Source organism: Cupressus sempervirens, chromosome 5 (assembly GCF_028749045.1).
Source record: "Cupressus sempervirens isolate cs-2001-9-10 chromosome 5, ASM2874904v1, whole genome shotgun sequence".
Lineage (NCBI taxonomy): Eukaryota > Viridiplantae > Streptophyta > Pinopsida > Cupressales > Cupressaceae > Cupressus > Cupressus sempervirens.
In genome coordinates, this window is record NC_143122.1 from 944,341,498 (window position 1) to 944,366,799 (window position 25,302).

Genomic DNA, 25,302 nt, shown 5'->3' on the forward strand with positions numbered 1-25,302 from the left:
TTTCCTGTTTCCATTGATCCATATAGATTTGTGAGGTTCAACAGGTGGCTGTTTGGATGCTCCATCAACAAACTGTCTAACATTATTTTCTTCGAGAATCATCAAGATTCTAAATTTACATGCTTCAAAATGTTCCTTTCCATTGAATCTATCTTCAGGTCTAATTGAATATGCCATTGGAAATGGAAGACAATTACTGAATGTAAAAGGTCTGATCACTGAAAATTTGCAGAGCCCTAGATCTGATAACCTGGCTTTGATACCATGTACAGTTCTGCAAATTCTGAGTCTGAATCAGAGTTTAAAATCAGAACCCAGATTGGCTGAGAGGGAACTTCTTTAATATACTAAATATTCAGTGTGTTGACTGAAAGTATAATTTAACTTGAGTATAAATCCACTGTATTATTCTGATCTGAAAATATATATATTGCAGACTTATCAAATGCTGGAAATGAAATGCAAAGAGGAGCAGACTATTGTATTTCTGTGTGTCCTCTAATTCTACATCCACAACCAATCATATACCTTGCTAAAGGGGTGTCTCCTTCAAGGAGTATAACCCTTCAAAAGACATTAATAACACCTTTTCCTAAGTCGGTGACTTCTAGTAACTTTAGTTTAGAACTTAACTAACTAATCAATAGTTTAGTCAAATACTAACAAAGGCACCTCTAAGAAGATAGCCAGCACCAATAGGATAGATAGGTATAAATAACAAATGCCATTCTTAAGATATATTATCATTTAGGAGAGGTACGGTCTGTACTGTCAGACCTGTAGGATTATTTAGGTTAGGATTTAACGGTCTTGAATATTTGGGAAGAAGTCTAGAATCGAAGGATAGGCCTTAGGAAAGAAAGAGACCCTAAGCTGAGAATCTATGGGGGCGGTTGTGAAGGGCCACAACCATAATGAGGATGCACAGGATGCACAACTCAGAGATTTCTAGAAGAAGATTTGAGAGGCCACTTGGTTCCTTGGATTAGGGAAACCATAGTATAGAAAGCTGTGATTAGCTGATCCTGATCCTACTTCCATAGTATAGAAGACAAAATAGATTTACCTACTTCCATTACAGGACAATATTTACACAATTCTTGAGGAAAATAAGAGAAAGCAGGAGGGTAGGAAATACTTCGTAACTTTTCCACTTTACATTTGCTTTGATTTCTCTGGCTTTCCTATTCCTTTTACAATACACTTTTAAAATATTACTTCTTTGAATATTCCATTCCTTTACTGACATTCTGTGACGTTTTCTTGGTTTTGCAGAAATTCTGAATTTTGGCCCTTGAGTCTGTATGATATCCGTCGGTGATTAGGGAATGTTGGAATGTCTTTGTATTCATGCTTTTTTTGAATGATCTTGTAGCTGTCTCCCATTCATGAGCAGCTCTGATAGACTATCTCCTTTGGTTCTTCGTTTCTTCCTATGGCATCTTTAGCATTTGCATGTGAACACCTGCATAGCAACATCATACAACCAGGTTTGATCAAAGCACTCATGGCATTATTGTTATGACCAAGAATATTAATATTGAATTTCATCATTACACTAGATGCTCCTCATCAATCATCATTGTAATTGTTCGCTTCAAATTATCGCCACCCAGAAATCATGACAATGCTATGTATCAACCTCCCAGGACAGGCCATGACTTAAAATGTCAGAGGATCAGATTTCATGTCCTGGGATGGATTTGGAATTTAAGTTCTGAATCTTGGATTTGGATTAGGATTCCTGGAAATTGGAAACTTTGATTGATACTTGAATCCTGAATTTTAGGAATCCTATAGTCTGCCTGAAAACTGGAACCTGGACAACCTCTGACTTCTGTATTTGAAACCCTAAATCAGGAATTGGAATTGGAAATGAGCAGAGAATTTTGGCAACTTTCTGATTTGTGATTTAGTTTTAGGATTCTTATTCTGAGAATGCAAACTTGGAGAAGGAATTTGAAGACTGATTTTGTAATTCAAAACTTGAATTTTGGGAATTACTGTAATTTAATCTTTTTCATTCTTATTTCAACCCTCTGCTTTAGGAGTTGGAAATTCTCAGTATTAAATTATAAATCTAAGTCCTGATTTTGAAAGTAGGAATTGGAATTCCAGAATTTGAAGTCTGATCCTAGATTATAATTCTGGAAATCTCTGTTGTCTGATCTTGAAATTGAACAGGAGATGTTTTTGAAACCTGATCTTGGAGTTGTAGAATCTGCATTTTGGGATTTTGATTTAGGAACTGTTACTTTTGACATTCTGATCTGTAGGATTTAGACTTGCAATTCCTAACTTGTGGTCTTCGCATTGCAAGAGATCAGATTTTGCATTCTAATTATATTTGGAGCTTCAGAATTCCCTGATCTTGGATTTGGGATGCGGAATTGGAAACTCTGAATCTGCCGTCCTTGGAAGTGAAATGCACTTTTGGAAATCAGACTCTAGGAATGGGAATCATGAATCTGATTTTGAAGTCTGAGAACTAGGAGTTGGAAGTTAGAATTTTGGGACTTGGAAAACCACTTTAGGAAAGTAGGAAACCAGCATTATCTGGGGATGCATCCCCGGTTTAATTTCCACCATCCCAGTACCAGGGATGTTTCAGAGAGTTGGGGATGGCCAGGCGACATCTCTCCCCCCCATTCCGGAATTTTGAAAATCAGGTAAGGCCATCTTGGGTCTCTTAGAAATTCAGGGGTGTTGTCTAAAAAACTTGGGGACATATGGCAGTCACGGGGATGGCCGTCCGTGCTCAAAATTTAAGACAAGAAACTGTCAAAGAATATATTGAAAAAGGCATTTCATTTTGGCTTATTGGGGGTCGGTTTTTGGGGCCCACATCCTTACTTGCCCTTTAAGGCCAAAACCTTGGCTTATAGTTGCGTCTACCATCTCTGACAGCAGAAGATAGGGTTTGAATTTTTGAGTTGAAGGAGCAGCAGCAAGGGTCTTATGGAGTGAATTTATCATTTTAGGAAGCAAGAGCTTGGAAGAGGTTAGTTAAATCCTCATTGCATGACACAGATATTTATAATGAATTGGTGGATACAAGTCACTGAGATGTATTCAGAACTTCAAGGATGAAGGGTCTAAGATCAAAGCCAGGCTCATTTATTTTTGCCTCTTCATAATAGGTTCTTTTGTTTTTTTGATTGGTTGTTCAGTTGGTCGTGCAACTGAGTGGGTGATTTTTGATTCTCCCATCTACATGGACTTCCTCATGCCTATTTTCTTCCATATATTGTCTTCAAGATTAATTTGGCCATTACTGCCTACAATTAGTTTGTTCACATTCTTTGTGACAGTTGACTTCCCAGCCAACATTTGCCACTTTGCTTTATCTTTGCTGGCCTGCCTCATGTAATCATGATGTCCTTAGTTAGGAATAGTGTCTTGTGAAACATAGAATCCCACCTTACACTTGGTTTGGCCTTGTCCAGGTTAATGCCTTTTGCAGACTCAATTTTGTTACAGGATTTTTTTTCCTTAGAAGGATTCTGAGATACATATCATGATTTAAACTTAATCTAAACACAAAGTTATTTCAAACATTGTTCCAAAACCATAATATCATGGCTATGATTCTAAATATTTTCAATACATCTCTATTAATTAAATCACCTTTTTTGGTTATTAGCAAATCATTTCCAAAATCTTAAGCTTTTTGTGAACATTATTCTGCACAAGTGTGACCCTTAATACCTTAATCAACTAGTATTTGTTTACCATATAGGGTAAAGAAACTTAACGCATGTAGTGTAGCACAATACGATACAGAACAGATACTTTATTCATATACGCAATATCCTTATTAGAATAACTCCAATGATGATTACAACGAACATCCAAAGTCCATTTCGGATGGTATACATATACCTTCCCAAAGGGGTGACTCAAGCGTCACGCGCCCGTTCGGATACTATTCTACCCGTCGGCTACAATAGATTTTACTGACAACATCATCCCCCCCAAAAAGTAAAGTCGTCTTTGGACGGCAATTACAAAATATTCGAGATAGATTATTAAAATAGAATACATTAACTGTGACTAACTATAATAGGATAGATCTTTTTCCGTCACACCACTTTCACATTTGCCCATGCCTGCACCAAACTGTTCTCCAAAAACATAGTTGCATCTATAGCCTCTACTAACACAATACTATCTCCTTAGCCAAGCTAACCTTGATAGCCACCTGTACCGGCTTCTTTGCTTCCAACTCCTGGGTACATTGAGCCAAGTGTCACTCTACTGTCTCCAACTAGATGATCAACTCCTACCGAGCTCTTTATGCATCCACCAAGACAGCCTCACGTCCAACACCTACTCTGAGTGCCTCAAAGCGTAGCACCCTTCTCGAAAGGCCTGCTCTAGTGCTTTCTCCACCTCTAGGGCACAAACACTCTATGCCCACAACAGCTCCATATCTCATCAACTAGTCATGCTTCTCATGATTGATAACTGCATTGATTGGGGGTCTAGGGGGCATCGCCTCCTGCGAGGTCGAGGGGCAGCACCCCCATGGGGTCCTGGGGCCAAGAGCAAATTAGCGCATGTAGCACCCCTGCGGGGTTCTGAGGCCAAGACCAAATGTTTATCGTACAAGGTGAAGAAATTTAAAGCATGTAGTATAGCACGATAGAACACATAATAGATACTTTATTCATATACACAATATCCTTATTACAATAACTCCAATGATGTTTACAACGAACATCCAAAGTCCATTTCAGATGGTGTACATATACCTTCCCGAAGGCGTGACTCAAGCGTCACGCGCTCATTCGGATACTATTCTACCTGTCGGCTACAATAGATTTTACCGACAACAGTATTGATGCCATTGAGAATCATTGTAGGGTATGACAAAGTGATGACTATAATTTTTTAAAGCCTAATCAAGAATATATTAATTTTACCACAATTAGTTAATGATTTGAAAATCTTCATCTAAGTTAGTTGTTCTGATGCAAACTAAATCAAATTACTTATTCAGGCATTTGTTTTCTTGCATCATTGATTTAAAAATATGTATGGGATTTAATTATTATTGTGAGGTATCTTATCATAGACCATGGATCAGAAATTTTTCTTAGTTGTAGTCTTTATAATTAATAGCTCATTTCCTTAGGATGTAATAAACATTACATTTATGTGAGTAACAACACCTTAGTTATTGTATAATAGTTGCCTTTCAGTTCATATAGTACAGTCAAACCAAAGCTTATAATGTCCTGATTGATGTCTACTATTTTCATAGCATCTAGATGGGAAATCTGGGTCATTATTTTGGAACCATTTAGAGCTTTACTTTAATTGAGGACTTGTGACGAATTACATTATCACAGATAATAAAAGTGAATGGTTTTGATAGAAGGTTTTGTATCATATTGGTCCACTATGTTTTTTTTTAGTTGGACACATGTCTATTCTTTGGTACCTATTGAAAATAATCTGTGAGATGATTGTCAGGTGAACCCAAGGATTTTTATGTCTCATAAGAGCATGGTTTGGGCACAAGCTGGGTGTAGTATCTTGTAATAGGAATTCATGAGTATTTTGTCTATATAATTTTTTGCTTTTAGTTCATTATCAGTGAATGGTGACTTATTGATTTGGAGTTGGACAATTGACTTAACTGTGTAGTTTTTGACTCCAAACAATCAATTAAAGCAATCATATGCTCCTAGGAAACCTTAAAATCTAATCATGTACCATAAGTGGGAAGGTGACTCCAAAAACTTTAAATGTATAGGAATTCTAGATTTTGATATGTTTTACAGCTTAGGCCTTAAGGTGAGGTCTTCTTGAGGGTTAGCTCCTGAAAGTACTTCTTTCTGTACAGAGGATTGGAGAAGCAGAGACTGAGAAGAATAAAGATGTTGATTTCTTATCGTCCATAGAGGTAGAGATTGAATGCTACTTTTTATTGTATGTATTCTCTCTTGGTTCATTTCGGGAACATTTTAATGCATAAACATTATCAAATTCCATCTATGTTGCTATGTTGCTTTGTATTAACTAAACTTTCTTGTTTTTCCCTGTGTTATTGAGATTGAGCAATTTAATATTAACTCCAGTTTTTTATATTGTGCAGATTTTAGTAATTGACAATGCTGATGTCATTTTGATGCAGGTATTGTTTATGTTTTCATTTCCTTGTTTTACAGTATGGATAACAAAATATAAGCTCTTTTGTTATATAATATTTGTAATGTAAATTATACAACTCTCTTTCTTTTGCAGAATTGGTCCCATGTTGTTTCTGTTGTTGACCAATTAAATCGACTGCCAACCAAGCAGCATGGCACCAATTTCATGCGTATTAGAGAATGGTGAGTTTTTAAAGATTTTTGAACTGTTAATACTTAGTTTTAATACTTTTCTCCCATAATTTTGGACAATTTTAGGATTTCAGGATAATAATTGTCATACTTTATCATTGTTTAATTAGGTATTTGAATGGACAAGCACGCTATTATCGGCAGACAATTATACTATCAAATTTTGTAAATGCAGGTATAGATTCTGTCATCAGATTCTGAATCACTGGGAAGCTCTTTCCTTTACATAAGCAATCATTCTTATTCTGTATTTCCTTGGTGATTTTTTTGCAGCATTTTACAGGTTGTGAATATACTGAAAATCAATTACAAATGCTTCAATCTTTGTGAATGCTACATAATACAAAGCAAATGATTTTTCTTAAATCAAGCACACTAATTGTAATTGAACGAGTCCCAATATAATTGGATAACCTTGTTGTTTTTATAATCAGAGATGTTTAAGCAGAAAATTAACAAATTTAACACAATAAGACACAGAGAATTACCCTAGTAAAACCCCCCTATATGAGGCAGAAAAATTCAGCATCAATAGTAATATTTTTTCAATATGAATGACAAAAGTCTGGTAACAAGTAGTCAATACTGGAATAATGGTCTGAGTAGATGCAAGACATAAGAATATAATAAACTGCCTCTAATATATATCCATTTGTGATTGTATATTGAACTGTCTGCATGTGTGTGTGTGTATAGATATATGGTTGATGTTTGGTAGCTTCTGTCAGATAAATCTATATGTAATTATATATGAGATATAACTAATATATATATGTTTTCATCATATATATATGAAAAACTATGACTAAGTTTTTATTATATTAATTATCTAATTAATGAATAGACATGTCCCCGTATAAGAGGTCACTGCTATTTGGAAAACACACATACCAGATATTATGGCAGTTATATTATATTTGCAGTGATCCTCCATGAAACTCAACATGGTATTAGAGCCAAAGTGCAAATGTATTGGTTAAGAATTCAAATTATTTGGTGGTCTATGCATGAAGATGGTTTGCCAACATTATATTGAAAAATTATAGACATGAGGTCCTCCTTCCAAGTGGTGGAGAAAGACAGTTTGACTGAGGTAATAATCTGCAGGGCCTAAAAACCCTGAAAATCGCACCTAGTTTGTTACGAATGGGTGGCAATTTAATAATAAACAAAATATTATCTCCTGAGGTAATTAGAGTGGAGTAGCATCTTCTTTCATTCAGTTTACAATTCAGTCAGTACAATCAGGGAAATATCAATTACGAATAATATATCAAAGAAACTGTTATTCAAAATAGTGATTTGTTCAGCAAGCGATGATTGATTCATCACAACAAAAAATGATTAACACAACATATAAGTAGGAGCAGCCAGATTTATTTGACAGGGATGACAATACACAATGAATATTATAGAAGACACTTATGACAGATAGGAGATCCAACTAGGCATTTGATAACCAGAGGCAGAGAAAATCGCAAAACATAATAAGCGACCAGGTCAGAGTCGTCAGACAAATACACAAATTGAGGGAATGGAAAGAACCCAATCAAAGGCGTATATAAGGTGTAAGGTTCTAGTCAGCTGTGGATATAAAATCATGAGCCATATCTTACTCCTTTTGAACCATCTAATACCAAGTTATAGCACGTCATATTTTTTTCCATTTCAAGATAGAAGAATTGTGAAGGACAGAAGCAATGAAATGCATTTCTTCATAGGCGGTCGTTGCATTAGATTAGAATAGCAGAATCTATGACAAATATCAATTGGAAATTATGAGCCTTCATCCTAGTGTATAATTTGCGACAGAGCACTATCCTTGAGGAGATGAAGAGCATTATGAGAAGAATTTAGGACAAAGATGTCGTCGGTAGAAATTGTGTATCAGCCGACAGGTCCCTTCGGAAAGGAAATTGTGTATCAGCCAACGGGTCCCTTCGGGAAAGTTCTTGTTATGTAGCCGACGGGTAAATAGTTTGTACTGGACATAATGTATCTGGCCGACAGAAACCTTTGGGAAGGTTCCTCGGAAAGTATTTATAACCAATTCGGGAAGCATTGTAATCAGGAGATCTTATCAATCGAGCATAATGTACTGTTTGGCATATGCACATAATAATAATAAGAGTTCTGCTGTTCGTGTTCATTACCTGTGTGCGTTTCTTAATTAATCTATGCGGTAAACAAAAGAGCATGCCCTGGTTGCTGACCCAATCGAATAAGGAATGGGAATATATATCCGCAACTATGTTTTATTGAGTTTTTGGGAGGGGGACAGCGAGGGAAGGCGGGACGACAAACGGGGACGGATATATATATATATATATGAAAATTTGCAAATATACATGTCATTCATATGAAATTAGGCACAAAACATGTCATTTAAACATTACAGAACCTTAACATACAACTTTTGAATGTTATCTAGGAAATAATAACCGATTTTAGTACTCAATTGTCAATATGCATATCAATATGTGAACAAAAATCGTTAAATATAAGTTTAGCAGTGAATGATATCATAAAATTCTGAAAATCTAAATATGCCCAAAGCCTAGAGGGCTGCCATAAAGTATCAATGTATCATCATCATCATGTTCAAGTTCAACATAGAAGACAAAGCATAGAAAATTAAAGCAGACTGTTGCTGCTATTCTACCTATGCTGCCATGGCAACAAAATCAGTGTCCTCACTATCATCTTCCATAGGAAACGTAGTCTCATCTAATTGAACCCCAACCAATCCTAGTGCTATGTCATCCTCATATATATGGTCTTCATTCTCGGGCTCAACATCCCACTGCAAAGCTGGTGTCTACCTATACTTCGAAGTCTAATGATCCGCAAGTCGGAGAGCATGATGCACTGTTACTAGCTTCTTCGCTCTTTTAGAGGTAAGTTTGTTCTTCTTGATGGAGTGGATTAATTAATATGTGGACCAATTTCTCTCTGTAATTAAGGAACTAGCAACTTGTGCAAGGAAGCGAGTGTCAAGTGTTTCTAACTCAGGTGTATCTCTCCCATGACAGGTCTACCATTAAATAGGATCTCTCTGTGCCAAACCACTCTATCCAACTTTGCTAGTGGCTTACCCATGTTTTGGCCACAAAGGTTGGTGAAGTCAAGGAACTGTGAACGAAGAGTAGAGGTCTCCTAAGTTGATTACATCTTATCATGGCTCTTGTGAAGGCATCCAATGCTTCGGGATCATCACATGGGAGGCCCCTTCCACCCAACTGTGCATACCATTTGCGATTTAGAGCAAAGCTTGACATATGAAGCAAGGTATTCATCATGTTCCACCTCTGTGTCATAATAGGCCTAATATGCTTCTCATAAAACCCCAATGTAGGATCTTTTGCTGTAACAAGTCTCTTCATCTTCCCCAACATACTGTTAATAGTCTCATATATCTCTCCCAAACTAGGAGCGTCAATATCAACATATGTAATGACATCTACAATGGGTGCTATGACAGAGTAAATATATCTACAAGATGCAAACAAAAAATAAAATAAAAATTAGTATTTTAATTTTTTAAAGATTGTTAGTATGAAAATCAGCAAAGAAAAGACTAACATTAAATTTAAAAATGACAACTTACCTTATTGTGGACCACCAGCTCTCATGAAGGATCCTTTGCTTTACTGCTTTTCCTTCAGAGGACTTAGAATTGGACCATCATCTCCACTCTAGATTCACCACCATCAATTCAAGGGCCTCATACACCTCAATCATCCTCTCTATCATGTGCAATACCTATAGAGACAATTATAAATTAAAATAAAAAACATTAATGATTAAAAACATCACATGTAAGTTTGTAACAATTATAAATAAAAATAAACTTAAAAAAAACTAAAAGTAAACTATAATTAAAATTGACATACCTTGTCTCGGCTGGGTTGAGGAACTTCTTGGAGAAGGACCTAAATAGAGCAAGTGAATTGTAGTTGTTGCATACAAACATTTGCACATCTCTAGCTTCTACCACTGCCTGTTTGACCCAGTCAATTTTCACCATGTCCTTCAATGCTTTATACAAGGCATGAACACAAAAAGGGTCCAAAAGATGTGCCTAGAAGCACCCTCTATCATCAATCCTACTGATTTGCACACGGGTGCAGAATCTGTGATAAGTTGTACTACACTAGTCGACCCAACCTCCTCTATGGTATCTCTCAAAATGGTGAATTGAAATTTTGCATCCTTCTTCTTTCTTGAGCAATCTATGGCTTTCAAAAAATAAGAGTTAGCAAGGGATGTAACAATGATATTGATGAGTGACCGATGTCTAACACTGGTCCATGCATTGATCACAATAGAGTAGCCTATCCTAACCCAAGTGTGTTTCATATCCTCAAAGAACAAAGCAACCCTTGAGTATTCTTTATCTAGGATGGTGGTTCGTAGCTTATGCTCACCAGGGGGTACAAATGAAGGAGTTAGATTCAATATATCTTTCACCATTTGTTTAAAATAAATGGAACGGGCTATGTGATATGGGATACCATTAGTAACAAAGAATCTACCAATGGATGCCTTACACTTTTCCTTTGCCTGTGCATTAAACATACTTTTCACTGAGCCCTTCTTACCACTACTCATCCTTCTCTTCCCTCTAGATTCAGTAGGGCTGCCAAATACTACCAATGGCAGATGACATATGCCTAGATGATTGTGACAGAATAGATGGTGATATCACTATGACATTTTGCCCCTCCATTTCAGCCTCTAAGAGCAATCTTTGACATTCTAATCTCTGTTCATCAATCAAGTTAGGACAAGCTTTGACTCAATGACATGCAACACCTGAAATGTATATTTGTCGTTAAAATCATCAAGACACATGACAATCCCACACCCTAGTCCCTCCCGAGTCCTTTTTATCTTTTGGCCTAGGTGTGACATATTGGAGAAGAGAGTTTTTCCTATTGAAAGGAACCTTTGTGAAATTTTTCATGATAGTGGAAGGGCATTTAAATAAATCAGATTTAGGATCAACTCTTTTCCTAGTCCCACTACTAGCAAAATCACCCCCAACCACATTTGCTTCCTCATCACCACTATTATTAGCACTCCCACTGTTGCTCATTGTGCTTTGTTTTGAGATTTAAATATGCAATGAAAACATGAGTTGAAACAATAAAAAAAATCAACAAAATCAAGACTGTTCAAGTTGGAAATCTATTAAAAAAATGGACAATGTAAGCATAAAGATTTTCATATTTGGTGCACAAAATGGAAGCTCAAACCCTTGCTCAAGATCTTGGAAGCAAAAAAATCACGTCCTTTTCTTGCAAAATGAAACCTCAGCTAGCTGCAACACACCCCAACTTCACTAGTAAAACCAAACAAATGACAAAACAACTAAAATGTGGTCTCTTTGAATCTTTTAGGGCATTTGGAGGGGTGGGGCCCACTTGGGCGACCAAGTAGGAAGAATTGTTTTTGGTTGACTTTTTAAAATTGTTTGCATGAAACAAATAGGGCACGACCGATTATCCTTGGTACAGTTTGGGGACGTTTGGACGTCTCCTTTTCCTACGGAGGATCGCTAGCAGTCCCCCTTTTTTTGCCAAGGAGTCCCGGAGTATAGGAAACGTCCCCCGTGATTCTTGGCATTTTGGGGATGGCAGGGGGATGTCCCATACCCATCCCCTCGTTGCAAGGATGTCCTCGTTTGGTAAACTTGATGATTTTGCTAGGGACGTGTCCTTGGGGTACATAGATCTGCAATGAACGTGTTGCAGAAGATATAAATTGAACAAGCAAGTCACTACAAAGCTTCTTGGGATTTAACAATCCATTTGGGAATGTAGATTGTTTAACAAGGATAAATCATCCAACTACCAAGAATGAAAGTAGAGGAAATGATGGAGTTGGAAAACAAATATGAAGACTTTGAGAGAACTAAACAATATCCCTGAGAAAATAGATCTAACGATTATGTCTCATGAGTTACATGAAGGTAGTGGGTGGCATGACAATGGAAAATGTGTTGAATCGATCCTCCTGGCATTTCGGTGCTAGAAATGCAATGTATATTTATTCAATAGAATTCATACTCCTCTATTAAGCAGTTAGAAGATGAAACCAACACATAGGTAGCAACCAAAATGAATTTCATAGGACCAATAATATACTACAAATGCAAGGTACGATTCATCAATATTATTTAATTAGAATATAGATTATTATAAGATTTATAGTAGTTCAAATATAGAAGGGATATGAACGAATTGAGATTATAATATAGGTAAGGTATTCTCCACATAACTGATAAAGGAAAGCCATTAAATCAAATGTGGATTTTATCAAAGAATTACGCCTAGAACATAGTGAGCCATATACCTATAGATAAGATAAGATGAAAATATTAATGTCCAGCAAGAGACCAACTAGGGTCTAAGGGACTAGAGGATACAATAGTATAAGAAAGAATAAAACAACTGGCACACCAAACGGTGTCCGAGAAAGCGCTTAACATGAAACCAACAAAAGGGGGAACAAAAGACGAGAAGGACTAGGGATCCTTGCTCGGTGTAAAGAAGTCAAGCACTGAAGGATAAGGCTCAATACAAAAAAAGGTCCAAGCCCATCTCAGCGAAGCACTAGAAGTAGGGTGCTGTCATCCGTGAAAACTATGTCAAGATCTAACTGATTTGGTATGTCTGGAGATGGGTGTAGTTAGTTGTCGCTTCTTACCTCACCAAGGAGACAAGGATGGAAAATAAGCTATGATGAACTGATTAGAGGCCTGACTCTGAGGAAGCATGAGCTATAAAGTATGGTCTCGTAGCTGGGAGCTCTCTTGGAGATAAAGAGCTAAACATTGCTGGTCAAAATAGCTGAAGAAGGCTGAAAGGGATTTGTAGTCTCTTAAGAGGCAATATAACCTACCTCTGATCTCATAGTAGATAGGGCACTTGAAAATGAAATGGGTCTTAGTGTTAGCCTCGGATAAAGTATAGAGTCGGCAAATCCGATCTTGACGGGGTAGGTGGTGATCCTTCTGGCACCGAAGATGGTGGGAATCAAATCTGAACGACCCCAGGGAGATGCGTAGGGCGTGACTTCATCGTCGGCTCAAGTATGAGGGACATACAATAATCCCCTCCTGTATATCCAGGAAGTGCTTCGAATAAAAGGCCATTTGCGGGCGCAAACCCCTAGGAGGGTTAGTCCAGGTTATGGTGTTGTACTGTTTGTATATGTCAAGTCCGACATGCCTATTCAACTCCTACTGTGAGGGGTGGAGATGGGCAAGAGCATCTAGGGTGAACTGATACAGCGGAAGATGATCAATGTAAGTCCCAACTGAACTCAATATCAAATGAGGAGCAATAAGCGAGGTAGGAGTATCTGTGATGACCATCAACGGAGTCAGCAAAGCCTCTGAGGCAGTGGATGAACTGGATCAGATCAAAGATCAGGACGAAATGCGTGTGCCCCAAATTAGGCCAGAATAATACTGTTCAGGGTGTAGCAGTGACAATAGATAATCCGGTGAAGGAGAAGGGTTTGAACCTGCTCGATGTAGTCCCAATCAAAATCCAAAAGAGAAGGTCCCCAAATCATTGAGCCATATAAAACTGTCGGTTTGATGAAGGAGTCTAGGAGAGATAACATGGACTTGGTGTCCTGAAAGTGATGTTGGAAACATTGTCTCTCAATAAGGGCGAGGGAGCCTATACCCTTGGCCACCCGAGGTAGATGAGCAGGTCTCATGGTGAAGCGGGGGCCAGAGATGTAATGCAAATTGATGTTCTGGAGGCCATTATATGGAGTACTTGGTGAATATCATGCAACTTGATGTTCAGGAGACCATTACTCACAATACTTGGTGAATATCATGTATTTCAACATTTTGAAGGCCATTACTCAGAGAATATATGGTGAATATCATATATTATTATTCTGGAGACCAATACTCAAATGTGATATCAAAATGGTGAATAGCATATGTTGATATTCTATAGACCATTACCTTATTCTGTACATGGTGAGTATCAAGTGTTGATATTTTGGAGACCATTACTTAGAGTATTCGGTGAATATCATAAAGTCTGAAGGCCAATACTCATGATATCAAAATGGTGGATATCTTCTGATCAAAGATATGCTTAAAGTTTGTGATGCCTAATTTTACCAATGGTGTAATATCTGTCTTGTGTTTATCCTCCCTAGCTAAGAGGGAGAGTTGATGTTTGGTAGCTTCTGTCAGATAAATCTATATATAATTATATATGAGATATAATTTATATACACGTTTTCATCATATATATATAATTAAATCATTGTTATATTAAATATATAATTAATGAATACACATGTCTGTGTAAAGGGGCATATCCCTTCATCACTTATTCTCAATTTAAATAAGAGGTCGCTACCATTTGGAAAATGCATACCAGACAATATGACAATGCTATTACATCTACAGTGGTCCTAAGATATATATATATATATATATATATATATATATATATATATATATATATATATATATATATATATATATATATATATATATATGTATATATCTCGATATTAATTGATCTGCAGTATATGTGTAACTACCCGTACTATGATCTGCTAGTAGATGAGAATATGTCAGTCGGCTGTGCAATATGTACCTCTGACTACCGTCCCCCTTGCAATATTGATCCCTGTGTAGTGTTGAATCTATTGATTGTATATATTATATTTGCCTCCTTTGTATTTTACGTATAACATTCAATGAGAAGAAAGATGATGAAATATATACCCTAATTGGAGAGAATCATGCCTCATCCTAACAAATGCAACTTATCCAATCAAGGGCAATGGTTAGTAGTCCTTAATTCAATCGTGTATTCATTTAATAATTCACTACCACTGAATGGATTAGCAGTGGTTCCATAATGATATTGACAAGTCATCTCTCCTTGTCGATACACATTAATCTTAATTACTAGTGTTCACATATCTTATATCGTTTTCACCAATAATGATGATGTCACGTAAGGCCAAAGGCCAATTACATATTTGACGTAATTGTTTGCCAAGGAGACTATCACAGATACATATGTCACCAATCCCTCTTATCTTGTGAGGACTCTTTGCTCATATCCGAGTCATGGAGTAACATCCATCGTGGCTACTCCTAGAAGGTGTATCCATAATGGCTACTCACATGAATGGAAATGCAAATGAATGCAAGTGCTGATCATGGTATTACCAAATGTGATTTCGCCATCTTATCGTGATGTTCACCATAGAGGGTGAATAAACACGAGTCTCTCACATGACATCCACCATGGCTACTCCCAGAGGGTGGAAATAATAAGTGCACAAGTACCTATCATGAAATCATTGAAGAAGATGTTGACGTCTCATCATGACGTTCACCATGGCTACTTTTAGAGGGTGAATAAACACAAGTACAAAGTCATGTATTATCCCTCATGAAATTCACCATGGCTATTCCTAGTGGGTAGAACAAGGGTTTTCACCTCAAACTTTTCTCTTATAGAGAAGAATGTATTGAGGGCTTGCACCTCAAACTTCTTCCTCACAAAGAAGAATGTATTAACAAGGTCTTACACCTCAACCTTCTACCACATAGAGAAGAATGCATTATAATACATCTCTCAAAATCCTTGATGCTGAGACTCCCTCTCAGTTATGGGCACTAACATTAACCTCTCGACCTTCTTATCCAAGGTTGCCTCTGCAGGTTTGTCAGACTATCTCTAAATGTTGATACTTCCTCTTCAAAGAAGTATATGAGTCTTATAATAGAAAACCTTATGAATGAACTTTAGAGCTTGGCTCGTTGTGAGATGACCCCATGGCAAGTTCTGCAGTAGTAACAAGTTGTGTAGATCTAAATTTGCCATCTCGAGTAAAGTAACAATACTTGTCGCACCTGAAACACTGAATGTGAGGGAGATCTTCTTCTTCGGTTCAGGGACAGAATTTGATTCTCTTTCCGTTTCTCTTGCATTTTCTTATTTCTATATAAGTACATGTAGTAAGAACTTTATTCTCTACATCTTGATTGTTTTGCCCAATTCCTCTTGCTGTCAACCTGGACTCTTCTTGAATACAATCCACTCGAAATAATCAAACTTGGGCAACTTAGATCTTGCACTAATGTCTTGCATAAAAGGCTCCCATTTGACAAAGGCCATCAGGGCCAACATTATAAGATCTCTGTCTGCACCTATGTCTCAAATAGTGCTCAGCTGATCTCTCAAATCAGCAATCTTCATAAAGAAGTAGATGCCATTTTGATTTTCTTCTTTATCCACTCTTACATGGTGAAGCTGGCAAGGGTTTTGCTGGTATTGGTGATCTCATACATTCCTTTCAGAGTATCAATCATTTCTTTAGCTGACTTCCAGTTGGAGATGATCGGTACTAGGTGATTCACAAGAGTCTATCAAGATTTTCCTAGTCTTATTATCATTCTTCTTCCATTGGATATTCTTAGTATCATCTGAAGGCTTGGCCATATTACACTTCACAAATTCAAGAAGATTGTTCTCCTCTAGTGCAATGAGTACCCTGGGTTTCCAAGAGTTCAAGTTTGAGGCTCCATCAAGCCTATCTTCTACTTTGACACCATCCACGATCTTCTTTTTCACACAAGTTCTCCTTCAAAGTTATGCTCTAGATTGCTCGATTGCTCAAACAAATTTGATTAGATCTTTATCTGATACCATGTTTTTATAATCAGAGATCTTTTAGCAGAAAATTAACAAATTTGAAACAGTAAGACACCGAGAATTACCCTGGGAAAACCCTCCTCAAGGAGAGAAAAACTCAGCAACAATAGTATAATTATATTTAATATGAATGACAAAAGTCTGATAATAATTAATCAACACTAGACTAATGACCTGAGTGGATGCAAGACACAAAATATAATAAACTGCCTTTATTATATATCCGCTTGTGAGTATATATCAAACTGTCTTTATATATATATATATATATCAACATGAATCGATATGCAGTATATGTGTATCTGCCTGTAATACAATCTACTAGTAGATGAGAATGTATTAGCGGAGTGTGTAATATAACCCTTTGATTATCCATTCTCCTTGCATTATCGATCTCCTTGCTGTGTTTTATATCTGTTTGCTGATTGTATATATTATATTCGCCTCTTTGTATATTTCATATATCATTCAAGGAAGAGGATCAAATATATATCGTCATTGGAGAGGATCATGCCTCTTCCTAACAGACACTACTTATCCAACCAAAGATAATGGGATGTAGTTCTTAATCCAATTGTATCCATTTAATAACTAATTGCTACTTAATGGATTAAGATGGTTCTGTTATGCTATCGGCAAGTCATCTCTCCTTGTCGATACATATTAATCTTAATTACCACCGTTCGCAGCATTGCATATCTTTTAAATCAATAACAATGATTTCGGTTATTTATTAAACCAAATATGCAAGGCCAAAGGTCAGTTATGTATTTGATGTAATCGTCGACCAAGGAGACTCCTGCAGATACATACGTCAACAAACCAAACATAATAACTGGTTTTAAATAGGAAATTAAATAAACAGAAGAAAAATAATTGAGAATATATGGATTTATATGATAGAGCAAGACATAAAGTTTGATATGGAAGACCTGTAGTACTCTTTGTATGAGCATTTGATGGTGAATTTGAAGATATTTTGAACATCTAGCACAAAGAAGATGCTGTCTATTTGCTATATGCACAGTTAAGTGTAATATCCAAAATATCCTGATTTTGTGAGAAGTTGTTTGTATTGTTCATGTATTTCAGTTTTACATGATGCTTTTGTTGCTTTACCATAAACATGTATCTGTTACGAATGAATGAAATAAATCAGTTCATTATTGCAAGTATTTATATGTGTTGGCAGTTTTCATGAATCAACAAGTTACTATACTTTGTCAGTAGTTGTATTCAAATTGTTGGATGAAATTACTCTAAAGTAAAAGTGCAAAAAAAATAATCAATACCAAGCAAGGCAGCATTACTACAGACCAGCTGTCTTTAAAGGATTTATTGCTTTATGTAGGAACTTTTTAACCAACACAAGGTGAACACACTAGAAATTTCTCAATTCCAGCTGAGAACTGTTAGTATAGTGATAGAACTGTCAGTACTTACCTCTAGCAAATGGGAGTTACATGTATTACATGGACAAGCATTCATATGACATTTATTGCTGTCCATGTTTCACTGGAGGTTGTGCAATTGTTGTTAGCTATCATGCTGTAACAAACAACATTTCCTCTGTGCTAGCACTGAACAATAATGACTACAATTTGATGTATAAAATACACAAGGAAATAGAAATAAGTTGACAATCTAACCTCATTTGTGCAATTTCTTTTCCAAACCCCCTAATTATAATCAAATTTCCCTAGTTACTGGATTCGTGACCGGGAGGCCGGATTTAGATTCGGTTTTTTGCCGATCGAGGCAGGATCCTTGTTTTACACAGTGGATTCGCGGGTCCACGAATCCGAACGAATCCACAGTGTAAAACAAGGATCTTGACCAAATCAGCATGAATCTCATGTGAGTCCTTGAGGATCCACAGGTAGATCATGGTTTTAAGTGGGTCTAACATATATATATATATACACGAATCCTTACGAAACATGATAGGAATTTATTTTTTCCACAAATCCACTATTCCAATTTGCATGCCGAATTGGATTCGTATCTCAAATTGGTAACTATTTTTGAAATTTCTTATATATAACAGGAAATCCCAATAAATAATGGGGGTTTTGAAAGTGGAGACCCTAAGGAGTTTGAAGGGTAGCAATGATAAGCATTGAAAGGTGTTATTTATAAATTAAAAAAATTCCAACCATAAAAGGGATGCAAATTTTATGACATTTTCTACTGGTTTTTACACGTTTTATTTGGCCGGATGCCCTTTTATTGCTGCTGAAATGCTTGTCTTCTTCTCTCCTAACCTGTCTATTTTGCTGCTTAGAAGCAAAATCGACTAGTTTGAGCCAAAATACAAAGAAAAAATCTCATTTTTTGCTGTTTCAAAATGCCCATAAAACACAAGAGTCCACATCTAAAACTTGAAAGTTCAAGTCTGGGACTCTGAGAGATATAGGGTGAGACTCGGAATGTTCCTCAGAACTTGTCTGGACTCACTCTACAAGTTCATGACTAATTGACTCATCCAGTGATAGTGTTAAGTATGTAACTTGATAATCTACAGGTTTGAATGTGCAGACCGCACTTGATCTTCTCACCTTAAATATCATATGTATGGCATTAAGTTATATACTCCTCTTGTGAGCCGGTGACTTCTTAAGGAGTTGTTTAATATTCATTACTAATCTAACACATTGTGTGTGTTAGTAATTAATATAATTTATCTTGCAGATCGCCGATTTCTGGAGAGGTTATAAATGCCGTCTTAGGAAGGGACATGTCCCTTTGAGGGACGTGACCTTTAGCGATGATATTTAGGGTGGTTATTGTTGTAGGTTTGAGAACACACAATTACATTTTCAGTCTGCTCTCTCAAGCAACAATATCCAACGAATATATTGCATAGATACAACTATTTCAGATCAGAATAAAGGTTGATCATTCCTCCATACATTAGAGTTTAAGAAGTTCATTATTCCCCACAGACTGTTTACAAGTTTGATCAAAAGCACAGAATTAGTAGAATATTTACATGGTATCAAAGCTCTCGTAGTCGAACCTAGGCTCCGCAAAATTCAGTAATCAGACTTTATATATATCTAGCAACTATCTCCTATCTTCAATGGCATACACAATCAGACCCAAGGACAAGTTTGATGGGAAAGAACACTTTGATGCTTGGAAATTCAGAATCATGATGATTCTTGAAGAGAATGATGTAAAACAATTTGTTGATAAAGCATCCAAACAACCACCAATTGAACATCATAAATCCATCTGGAGCAAAAGGAAAAAGGAAGGCAATTCAAATCATATTAGATGGAGTAAAAAATGATATTGTACCCATGCTTACAAAACATCAAACTGCATTTGATATGATGAATACCTTACAAAATGCATATGAGGTCAACAATGCAACAAGATTTCTTGCACTGAAAAGGCAACTACATCACATTCAAATAAAAAAAGGAGAATCAATGAATTCTTACTTCGTAAAGGTTGCCAGCATTAGAGATGAACTGTCAAGTATAGGAACCATTATTAGTGACACATAATTAACACTAATGGCTATAGATGGATTACCAGATTTGTGGGAGACTTTTGCAAAAGGAATAAGTGCTAGAGATAATCTTATGGACTTCAATAGACTTAAGAACGATTGTCTGCAAGAGGAGTCTAGAAAACTAAAGAAAGGAGGGAAACTAAAAACAAAAGATGAAGAACTTCATGTTCTTAATACAAACTCCTACAAGGGCAAGAAGAAGCATTTCAAGAAGAAAAAGGGAAATCAAAAGAATGGAAAACCCAAGAAAGATATATCCAAAATAAAGTGTTTCAAATGTGAAAAATTTGGACACTACAGATCTAATTGTCCTAAAAATTCTAAACAAGCAGCAAAGTGAACAAATTTACTAGGGAAGAAGATACTTATGATCCTAAGAATCATGTATTGTACTCATCACTATCAAATGAAATTTCAAGTAAAGCATGGGTAATTGATAGTGGATCTTCTAGACATATAACAAAGAAGCATAAGACTCTATTTCAGAAAAAGTCAACGACAAAGTTACCATTGGAGATAATTCAATACATCCCGCCGAAGGAATTGGAAATTGTACCTTAAAACTAAAATTTGGAAGTTCTTTTCTTCTCAAAGGTGTACGCTACGTACTAGGAATTAAAAGAAATCTAATTTCAATAACAACACTTCAAGATGATGGGCATAATGTTGCATTTGTGGACGACAAAGTCATAATTTAGGCAAAGAACTCCTCAATCAAGAGAGCAAAGTTGATTGGTCAGAGAGAAGGATATTTGTATGAACTGAATTAAAAATCTAGTCGACCTATTCAAGCCTTAATTGGTGAAGTTGAAGACAAATGAAATTTGGGACAGAAGATTAGGGCATCTAAACTTCAAAACTTTATCAACTATGGAGAAGATGGTTAGTGAGATTTACCTAACCTCAATAAAGACCACTCAAGTAGATGCAAAGGGTGTGCAATGGGTAAGAACACCAAAAGTCCATTTCATGACAGCACTAGAAAAACAAATAATGTTCTGGAATTAATTCATTCAAATTTATGTGGACCTATGTCTGTTGCTTCTCTTGGAGGATTCAGGTACTATATTTTGTTCATAGATGACTTCTCTAGGAAAACAGGGATTTACTTAAAATACAAAGAATCAGAAGAAATCCTAAAGAGATTTAAAGAATTCAAAACATTAATTCAAAACTTATCAAGACATAAAATTAAAACTCTTAGAACTAATAACGGAGGGGAATACATCTCAAATTTGTTTAAAAGGTTTTGTAATGAATCAAGAATTAAGAGGGAGTACACCGTTCTTTATAATCCAGAACAAAACGGGGTAGCAGAAAGAAAGACTAAAACAATTATAGAAGCTGCTAGAGCTATGATTTTTGATCAAAATCTAGAATATTACCTTTGGGCAGAAGCCTTTTGTACTGCTGTTTATATTCAAAATAGAAGCCTACATTCTTACCTTAGAGATAAAACTCCTGAAGAAGTATTTGCTAAGGTCAAACCTAATATAAGTCATTTTAATATTTTTGGGTGCCCTGTATATATCCATGTTCCAAAAGAAAAGAGAACCAAGTTAGAACCCTCTAGGAGGAAAGGTATTTTTGTAGGGTATAACGAAACATCTAAGGCGTACAGGATTTTCATACCTGGACAAAAATTTATTGAACTTAGTGGAGATGTAATTTTTGAAGAAGATCTAGCATTCAAAAGAGCCCTAAATTTTGAAGAACCTTCTCTTTTATCTAGTTCTGAAAGAAACAATGAATCTGGGTCCTGGAGGGAGAACATAGAAGAAATTGAAGATGAACTTCAAAATCTAAATCTTGAAGAAAAGATCACTTTGGGCCATTAAAACAATCGAGGCAACTCAAAACTTTGCTGCACCTTTTGGAACAGTCGGTGAAAGTAAAAGACGTAAAAGATTCTTTAGCTATACAGGAAACATGAGTGATTTATCCAAAATAGAACCAAGCAATCCTTTTGATGCTATTAAACGTACAGCTTGGAAATAAGCTATGACAGAAGAACACCAATCTATTATGAAGAATGATGTTTGGGAAATTTCTCCAAGACCTAAAGGAAAATCTGTTGTTTCTTTCAGGTGCATATTTAAAATAAAGCATGCTGCTGACGGTAGCATTGAGAAGTATAAAGCTAGATTTGTAACCAGAGGATTTTCTCAGAAAGAAGGGATTGATTATGAAAAAACCTTTGCTCTTATTGCCATATATACCTTCATAAGAGCAGTCTTAGCAATTGCAGCATCGAAGGGATGGAAAGTAAATCAGATGGATGTAAAAACAACATTCTTAAATGGAAAGATTACAGAAGAAGTATATCTAGAGAAACTTGAAGGATTTGAAACTCATGATCCTAACACTTTTGTTTGCAGGCTCAAGAAAGCTCTCTATGGGCTTAAATAGGCTCCTAGAGCTTGATATGAAAGAATTGATAAGTATCTCACCCGCTTAGGATTCTCCAAGAATGAAGCCGATCCAAATTTATATTATAAAAGAGATAAATATGATACGGTAATTCTGATATTGTATGTTGATGATTTACTAATAACAGGTGATGATCATCTTATAGATCAAGGCAAGAAAGATTTAACTAGAGAATTCGAGATGAAAAACTTGGGGCTCCTTCATTACTTCCTAGGACTAGAAGTACGATAAAATTCTGACAATATTATACTAAATCAAGGGAAGTATACATTAGACATTTTGAAGAGATTTGCATTGTGGAATTGCAAGTCCATGTCTTCTCCAATGGAGACGAATCTACATAAACTTAAGGAAGCAGTGGCAGAATCACCTTCCATAGATTCTACTCTCTACAGACAGAGGATTGCGTCCCTTATGTACTTAGTAAATACAAGACTTGATATTTGCTATGTTGTTAATGCCTTGAGCCAATTTATGTGTTAGCCAAAGGAGATTCACCTAGTTGCAATTAAACACATTATGAGATACTTACAAGGCACTCTTAATTTTGAACTCAAATACGAGAAGGTTGGCTTAGACTTACATGGATTCACAAATTTAGATTGGGGTGGAAGTGTTAAAGACAGGAAAAGTACTTCAGGATGTTGTTTCAGTTTAGGATCAGCAATGATATCTTGGATATGCAGAAAATAGTCTTCAATAGCTCAGAGCTCCACAAAAGCCGAATATATTGCAGCCGTAATGACCACTCGAGAAGCAGTCTGGCTAAGGAAGTTACTAGTGGGATTATTTGGGCAAGCCGTGAATCCTACGATTATTCATTGTGATAATCAGAGTTCCATTAAGCTTTCAGTGAATCCAGCTTTTGATGACAGGTTTGTGATGACCCTCCTCAAATCTGCTCTCAAAAATGCTGATGAAAGTTCAAGGAATTTCATCAAACAATTCACATGCAAGGGACGTATGACTGATATAGTATTTCAGCTAGCTTTAAATGACTCTTTCTTCAATTTGCATCAATGAGAATTTTGTGCTAGAAGACTCCAAATGGACTACACAATGACCTAACATGAATGTGTTACTAATTTTGACAATATTCAGTGCATATATATGATCTAAACATGAGAAATGAACACCTACAGCCAACTGACATTTTTACAAACAATTGTTATGCAAACTAACTAGCTGATAAATAAGGATATTAAATTGCTTAAATGACATCAGCAACAATTATCTTTTTAATTGCAATGAAAAAAACAATGCTCATGAAATATGGCCAAGACTTTTGGCATTTACATGGATTACAAAATGATAATGCTGGTATAATGCACACTTACAGCTGAAACTTATAACACCTAAAAAAGAAATACTAACAAAAGAACCTGGTTGTAGATGGCTGTAATAATTTCCTTCAATGCTGCCCCTTCTGCTTTGCTTTTCCGTTTTGCTTTTTCGAACTGCTTTTTCGGATCTGCTTTTTGAACTACTTTTTCGGTTTCGCTTTTTCGGATTGCTTTTTCGTATCTGCTTTTTCGAATTGCTACCATGTTGAATCTCAAAACCATATCTTTCAATGGCGTCAAGATTTCTAGCTTGAAGGGATTTCGTCCTTCAAACTATTGAGACATAATCTACAGAAAATTTTCCAATTTCTTTGATATCTCCAAGCCCCCTTAAAAGAAGCTCTTCCATTTCTTTTATAGTGTTCTCACAAGGGCTCCATCCTTCGTTTTCTCAATGTGGGATAAAACATAACTCCCTTTATGTAACTTATGTCTCCAATGTGTTATAAAATAAAGGGGATTTTTTTAATTTAAATATTTTCCACAAACTATTGTCTATGCATTAATAAAGTTAAATATTTAAATTTAACTTTATAAAATAGCTTTGTCAATGCATAACAAATCTTATCAGTGATAAACAAGTTTTCTTGTCGATTTTAAACAATTACCATCGACATACCGTTGCCACTGGATGTCCGCCCATGCCCAAGATAACTTACTATAAATAGTAAGTATGCCCAAAGTTGCCTCAAAACCCCTCAGAAAGACCTGCAACTGAAACTATCTAGGCCAAATGGCCTCTAAGTCCCTTAATGTCTTGGTTAGCCTACGGGACCGTGGGGAAATAGGCTAACGACAACATCATGCTATGAATGCTAAAAAGCGGACATTACAGTCCACCCTTCCCAAAATTGCTTGTCCCCAAGCAATGGTCGAACAACAACCCAATCAATCCACCTGGATCCCAAATGTAGTCATGAACTATACTGCTGTCAGTC

The 25,302-nt window shown here is 36.2% G+C and overlaps 1 protein-coding gene across 2 annotated transcripts in view; it reads left to right on the forward strand.

Moving 5' to 3' along the window:
* The window catches only part of NOF1 (U3 small nucleolar RNA-associated protein), a 341,291-nt gene that overhangs the window by 187,646 nt on the left and 128,343 nt on the right, over positions 1-25,302 (forward strand). For both annotated transcript variants that reach the window (XM_089833039.1, XM_089833040.1), the window contains exons 13-16: positions 5,852-5,911; positions 6,104-6,142; positions 6,253-6,341; positions 6,461-6,525. In XM_089833039.1, coding sequence (XP_089689165.1) covers positions 5,852-5,911; positions 6,104-6,142; positions 6,253-6,341; positions 6,461-6,525 — 253 coding nt within the window. The remainder of the gene's footprint in view (positions 1-5,851; positions 5,912-6,103; positions 6,143-6,252; positions 6,342-6,460; positions 6,526-25,302) is intronic.